The sequence below is a fragment of the Belonocnema kinseyi genome, chromosome 10 (genome assembly GCF_010883055.1).
Source record: "Belonocnema kinseyi isolate 2016_QV_RU_SX_M_011 chromosome 10, B_treatae_v1, whole genome shotgun sequence".
Lineage (NCBI taxonomy): Eukaryota > Metazoa > Arthropoda > Insecta > Hymenoptera > Cynipidae > Belonocnema > Belonocnema kinseyi.
Window position 1 is genome coordinate 1,038,002 of NC_046666.1, and position 7,394 is coordinate 1,045,395.

Below are 7,394 nucleotides of genomic sequence, written 5' to 3' on the forward strand. Positions count from 1 at the left end.
TCAATAAAATAGATAATGTTTAAAACAAAATATTAATTTTCTACCAAAAAATAAGATTTTCCAACCAAATTCATGAATTTTCAAATAAAAAAGTCCAATTTTCAACTGAATATTTGAATTTTGTTCGAAAAAAATATCAATTTTCACACAAAAATTAAATATGTAAATTTTCAGTTAAAAAATTAATTTCCCCCCAAAAAACCAGAAAGAATTTGAAACAAAGTGATGAATTTTCAAATAAAATCATTAAGTTTCAACTGGAATAGTTGCATTTATATAAAAAAAGAGGAATTTTCAACTAAAATTATAAATATTGAACTGTAAAAGTTGAATGTTTAACAAAATAGCTCATGTTTAAAATAAAAATATTAATTTTCTACCAAAAAATAAGATTTTCCAACCAAATTCATGAATTTTCAAATAAAAAAGTCCAATTTTCAACTGAATATTTGAATTTTGTACTAAAAAGTATCAATTCTCACACAAAAAGTGATGAATTTTCAACTAAAATCATTAAGTTTGAACTAAAATGGTGGCATTTTTATCAAAAAAGAGAAAATTCAGAGTGGCTGTTTTAATCAATGAAAAAAATTCCCGGTCAGCTACTAACACTTTTCAACTGCATTTTTTTAAATTAAACGTAATTAAACTGCTAAATTTCAAATTTTCATAAATTGTACCGTTTAAAGATTCAAATTCAGTTCCAAAAATATAAATCGGCGTTATCATTTTCAATGTTCTAAATTGAAGAATCAATCAATGAATTTAAAAATGTTCAAAATTATATCATTTTAAGCAATTTTAAATTCTAATTACAGGTCAGAACTTCTTAAAAATTGAAAATTCTGTGCTTAAATCCGGAATTTTAATGAGTTTCGAAAAACTGCCTGTTTAAATCCGGAATTTTAATTCTTTTCAAAAAATTTCCATTTCAACTAATTGTAAGAATTAAAATTTATTGTAAAATTCCCTGTTTCAATGAATAATTTAAATTTTTTCGGAAATACCTCGTTTCAACACAGAACAATAATTTTATTTGAAAAATTCAATTTTCCCTCGAGAATTGTTATTCTCCTGGATAAATTCCAGTTTCACCTTAGAATTGATTAAAAATTCCCTGTTCAAATAAAAAGTTAAATTATTTTAATTTTAAATAGTTTGAAAATCCTTAAAATGCTTCAAATTTTATTTCAAGATCTTGAAACATCTACATGTTGGTTCAAAAATTTTCAAATTTAAAAACATTATTAAAAGTTTTTCACAACTTCTAAATATCTTTTAAAATTATTCGAATTTCAAATAATTTTTCAAAATAAAAAATCATTTTCAATTCTCCTATCAATTAAAAAAAAATTTTTTGTTTTGAAGTCTATTCAAATTCTTAAAAAATTTCCAAATTTTTTGTTCGAAATCTGCCAAAATCTATATTTTGTTTTAAAATAGGCCGCGGACTTCTGAATATCTCTTCAACTTACTTGAATTTTTTCTAAGAATACTAGGTGTTCAATTGTTATTTATACATCAATTTGAGTACTTAAGTACTTAATTTATAATTACTGATTTTAAATGAACAGTCAGATATTTCTAATCATTAAGTAATTTTTCATTTTCTTAAATAAAAAAAATTCAAATTGAACAGTTTAAAAATCTGATATTTTAGATTGAAATAATATTTGAAATTTAATAAAAACCTTTAATTATAAATATATATTATTTTGAACTTATTTTGAAATTAAAAATAGTTTATAAAGTTTCAATACGGCGTTCACATTTGTTTAAGACTTTCCAATTGAAACAGTTTAATTTTTAACGTTAAAATTTAAAAATTCTAAAATTTTGAACTGATGCCGAATCACTTTGTACAATCAATTATTCCGTGAATATTTAAGTAAAATTAATGTAATTCAATGAGTACTATATTGAATTAAATTTGAACCGATTTTGAGGTGAAAATATTGAATTTTCCACAAAATGATTTTTTTTAAAAGTAGTTCAAGTTTTCGACAAAAAGAATAATTTTCTATCTAAAAATACGATTAAAAGAGATAAATTTTCAACCGAATAGTTTAATTTTGTACTAAAAAATATCAATTTTCAAACATAAATTAAATATGTAAATTTTCAGTTCAAAAAATTAATTTTCCATAAAAAAGACACAATTTAAACAAAAATGATGAATTTTCAACTAAAATCATGAAGTTTCAACTGGAACTTTGATAAAAAAAGGAATTTTTAATTAAAATTATAAATCACGAATTGTAAAAGTGGGCTATTTAACAAAATAGATTATGTTTCAAAAAATAATATTAATTAACTACCAAAAAAGACGATTTTTCAACCAAATTAATGAATTTTCAACTAAAAAAGTCCAATTTTCAACTGAATATTTGAATTTTTTACTAAAAAAGATCAAATGTCAACCCAAAATGAAATAGTTCAATTTTAAGCCAAAAAAATTAATTTCCCACAAAAAAGTCTACCTAAAAAAAAACAGTTTCCAAAGAAAAAGATTAATTTTAAACTAAAATTTAAAAAAAGTAGTTTTATTTTTAAACAAAAAATGAATTTTTAACTTGAATCATAAATATTTAACTGAAATAATTGAATCTTGATCCGCAAAGATTAATTTTCTACCAAAAAAGACGATTTTTTAACAAAATTAATTAATTTTGTACAACAATAAAATCGAATTTTTAACAAAATTGATGGATTTTCAACTGAAAAAGACACACTTTCAACCGAATAGTTTAATTTTGCACTAAAAAATATCAATTTTCAAACAAACATTAAATAGATAAATTTTCAATTACAAATATTATAATAATAACAATGACAATAACAATATTAACTACCACAAAAGACGACTTTTCAACTAAATTAATGGATTTTTAACTAAAAAAAAGTCCAATTTTCAACTGAATATTTTAATTTTGTACTAAAAAAAAATTAAATGTCAACCCAAAATGAAATATTTAAATTTTAAACCAAGAAAATTAATTTCCCACAAAAAAAAGACACGTTTTCATCAAAAGTAATGAATTTTCATATAAAATTTTAAAAATTCAAATGGAAGTTTATTTTTTTTTACTAAAAAAAAAAAAATTTCTAACTAAAATGATAAACCTTGAACTATAATAGTTAAATTTATAACAAAATAGTTCAAATTTTAAACAAAAACATTAATTTTCTACCCAAAAAATACAATTTTTCAAAAAAATATATGCATTTTTTATGAAATAGTAGAATTTTAAAATAAAAAATATAAACTTTGAATTAGAAAAGGAATAGTTAAATTTTTAGTTCATAAAATTAACTCTCCACCTAAAAAAAAAACAGTTTCGAAAGAAAAAGATGAATTTTAAACTAAAATTTAAAAAAAGTAGTTTTATTTTCAACAAAAAAATGAATTTTTAACTTGAATCATAAATATTTAACTGAAATAATTGAATCTTGATCCGAAAAGATTAATTTTCTACCAAAAAAGACGATTTTTTAACAAAATTAATTAATTTTGTACAACAATAAAATCGAATTTTTAACAAAATTGATGGATTTTCAACTAAAAAAGTCCAATTTTCAACTGAATATTTGAATTTTTTACTAAAAAAGATCAAATGTCAACCCAAAATGAAATAGTTCAATTTTAAGCCAAGAAAATTAATTTCCCACAAAAAAGACTACCTAAAAAATAAGTTTTCAATGAAAAAGATGAATTTTAAACTAAAATTAAAAAAAGTTAGTTTTATCTTTAACAAAAAAATGAATTTTTAACATAAATGATAAATATTTAACTGAAATAATTGAATCTTGATCCAAAAAGATTAATTTTCTACCACAAAAGACGATTTTTAAACAAAATTAATGAATTTTCAAAAACAAGAAAATTGATTTTTTAACAAAATTGATGGATTTTCAACTGAAAAAGACAAGCTTTCAACCGAATAGTTTAGTTTTGTACTAAAAAATATCAATTTTCAAACAAAAATTAAATAGGAAAGTTTGCAGTTTCAAACAATAATATTAATTTTCTACCAAAAAAGATGATTTTTCAATCAAATAAATAAATTTTCAACTAAATAAGTCCAATTTTCAACTAAATATTTGAATTTTTGACTAAAAAAAAATCAAATATCTACCCAAAATGAAATATTTAAATTTAAAATCAAGAAAATTAATTTCCCACAAAAAAAAGACACGTTTTCATCAAAAGTAATGAATTTTCATATAAAATTTTAAAAATTCAAATGGAAGTTTATTTTTTTACAAAAAAAGATAAATTTTCAACTAAAATGATTAACTTTGAACCATAATAGTTAAATTTATAACAAAATAGTAGAATTTTGAACTAAGAAATATAAACTTTGAATCAGAAAAGGAATAGTTAAATTTTTAGTTCATAAAATTAACTGTCCACCTAAAAAAAAAACAGTTTCCAAAGAAAAAGATGAATTTTAAACTAAAATTTAAAAAAAGTAGTTTTATTTTTAAACAAAAAATGAATTTTTAACTTGAATCATAAATATTTAACTGAAATAATTGAATCTTGATCCGAAAAGATTAATTTTCTACCAAAAAAGACGATTTTTTAACAAAATTAATGGATTTTCAACTAAAAAAGACACACTTTCAACCGAATAGTTTAATTTTGTACTAAAAAATATCTATTTTCAAACAAAAATTAAATAGGTAAATTTTCAGTTAAAAATATTATTTTTCCAGAAAAAAAGACACAATTTAAACAAACGTGATCTATTTTCTACTAAAATCAATAACCTTCAACTAGAATAATTTAATTTTTATAAAAAAAAAAAAAAAAGGTCATGTTTCAAACAATAATATTAATTTTCTACCAAAAAAGATGATTTTTCAACCAAATAAATGAATTTTTAACTAAAAAAGTCCAATTTTCAACTGAATATTTGAATTTTTAACTGAAAAAGATCAAATGTCTACCCAAAATGAAATAATTAAATTTTAAATCAAGAAAATTAATTTCCTACAAAAAAGTCCACCCAAAAAAAAAGTTTCCAACGAAAAAGATGAATTTTAAACTAAAATTAAAAAAAAAGTAGTTTTATTTTCAACCAAAAAATGAATTTTCAACTTAAATGATAAATATTTTACTGAAATAATTAAATCTTGAACCAAAAAGATTAATTTTCTACTAAAAAAGATGATTTTTCAACAGAATACATGCATTTTTTATGAAATAGTTGAATTTTGAACTAAAAAATGAAAAGTTTGAATCAGAAAAGGAATAGTTAAATTTTTATTTAACAAAATTAAATGTCCACCTAAAAAAAAAAACAAATTTCCAACAAAAAAGATGAATTTTAAACTAAAATTAAAATAAGTAGTTTTATTTTTATTTATTTATATATTTTTATTTTTTTACTAATAAAATGGATTTTTAACTAAAATCTTGAGTATTTAACTCAAATAATTGAATCTTGAACCAAAAAGATTACATTTCTACCAAAAACAGCTATTTTTCAACAAAATTAATATATTTTTAAACGAAAAAAGACCAATTTTCAACCGAATAGTTGAATTTTGTACTAAAAATACAAATTTTTAACCACAAATTAAATAGGTATATTTTCATATAAAAAAATTAATTTCCAACAAAAACAAACTCATTTTCAACAAAAGTGATGATTGTTCAACTAAAATCATAAAATTTCAACGGAAATAATATAATTTTGATTTAAAAAATTCGATTTTTCAAACAAATGAGTTTTTATGAAATAATTGAATTTTGAACTAAAAAAGATCAGTTTTCAACAACAAATGGAATAATTAAGTTTTTAGTGAAAAAAATTAATTTCCCACAAAAAAAAGTGGACATATTTTCAACAAAAGTGAAGAATTTTCAACCAGTCATGAACCTTGAAATGGAATAGTTACATTTTAACACAAACTAATGAATTATCTGCCAAAATAATGAATCTTTGAGTTTTTTTAAATTAAAAAGATAATTTTTCGACCAAAAATTGTTAGCTGAAAAGATTATTGTCCAAAAAGATGAATTTTCAACTTAAATCATAGAATAATTAATTGAAATCCTAGTTACACTTTCTGTTTCAAAGGAAAAACTAATTTTCAACAAAGAAAAGTAATTTACAAAAAATAGTTATATTTTCACACAAAGAATATGATAAATATACTAAAATTACAGTAAAAAATAGTATAATCAAAGATGAAATCACCTTCATCCTTAAATTTTTGAACTCTTTCACGTTGTTGTTCGGCTTCTTTTTCGTAAGTAATTTTCTCTTTAGCAAGACGTTTAACAACTCCGGTTTTTATCTTCAATGTACGTAATCGGGGATCGGACATTTTTATTTTTGAATTCAATAATTGAACCCGTCTTTTCGAAAGTAAAATGTGCTACGGTATAAAAAGTATTTTCCTTATATGGTAAGATGAACTAGCAAAAGAGACAATCGACTTTCAGCAGTTTGAGAAACTTGTTGGAAAAGAGGTTATGGTCATGAAAAGGTGGCCATGTCAAAGAATCGAATTTCAAATCGATAGATCGAACTTGATTTAAAAAAAATATATTTATTCATTAAAGGTCCTTAAAAATGGTTGTTAATTTCAAATCTTATGACTTTATTTTCAGAAAGTTTCAAAATTAAGAAAAAATCTTTCTGTTGTATGCTTAAGAAGTTTTAATGAAATGATTTTTTAAATTTTTAATAAATTAATTTGAAATATACATATCTTCCCGTCAAAAGTTTTGGTGGCTAAGGAATCAAAGATGGCCGCACACCGAGGGTAAAGTATAAAAAATGTGTAAAATGAAACTATTTTCTAAAACAATACAATTGTTAAGGGCATGTGATACTTACAGTTTCCCCGGCTTTTTTTCCACAAAAATGAAAATTTTTAGAAACTGAATTCGGAGATGCTATAAAATATCATAACGGACGTCCCCGGACTCTTTTTTGAGGGATAATAACAAAAAAAAAAAATTATTGTGCAAAATAAAAATATTATGCATATGTATTATTTTGAGGTTACGTCGTTTTTCATCTCTGCCTTTCCGATAATTTGGAAATTATTTATGAAATAAACTTTTTTGATTGCCTGCAAAAAGGGTTAGTTCCGGGAGATTAGATACTATGTTTATTTGCAAGTCCAAAGTTTTCGGCCAAAAATATTGTGTATGTTGGAAGCAGCGCTCGGGTGAATTGTAACACACATAACCTCGAAATATACACGCACAATGTTAGCAATATCAAAATTTTTTTGATAAAAAAAACACACAAAAAAGTATGTGGGGACGTCCGTTAGCATGTTCGCTATCATTTCCCACATTTTTAAGACAAAATATTGATTATTCTAGAAAAAAAGCCGTCGGAACCTAAAACTGGTAAAATCGATACTAA

At 21.8% G+C, this 7,394-nt stretch overlaps 2 protein-coding genes across 2 annotated transcripts in view; one reads left to right on the top strand and one right to left on the bottom strand.

Annotated features, from left to right (window-relative positions):
* The window catches only part of LOC117181423 (tubulin-specific chaperone A-like), an 11,855-nt gene extending 5,362 nt beyond the window's left edge, over window positions 1-6,493 (bottom strand). The window contains exon 1 of the mRNA XM_033374053.1: window positions 6,210-6,493. Coding sequence (XP_033229944.1) covers window positions 6,210-6,339 — 130 coding nt within the window. The 5' untranslated portion in view covers window positions 6,340-6,493. The remainder of the gene's footprint in view (window positions 1-6,209) is intronic.
* The window catches only part of LOC117181421 (protein prenyltransferase alpha subunit repeat-containing protein 1), a 9,421-nt gene continuing 8,123 nt past the window's right edge, over window positions 6,097-7,394 (top strand). The window contains exon 1 of the mRNA XM_033374051.1: window positions 6,097-6,115. The gene's annotated coding sequence lies outside the window, so the exon portion shown is untranslated. The remainder of the gene's footprint in view (window positions 6,116-7,394) is intronic.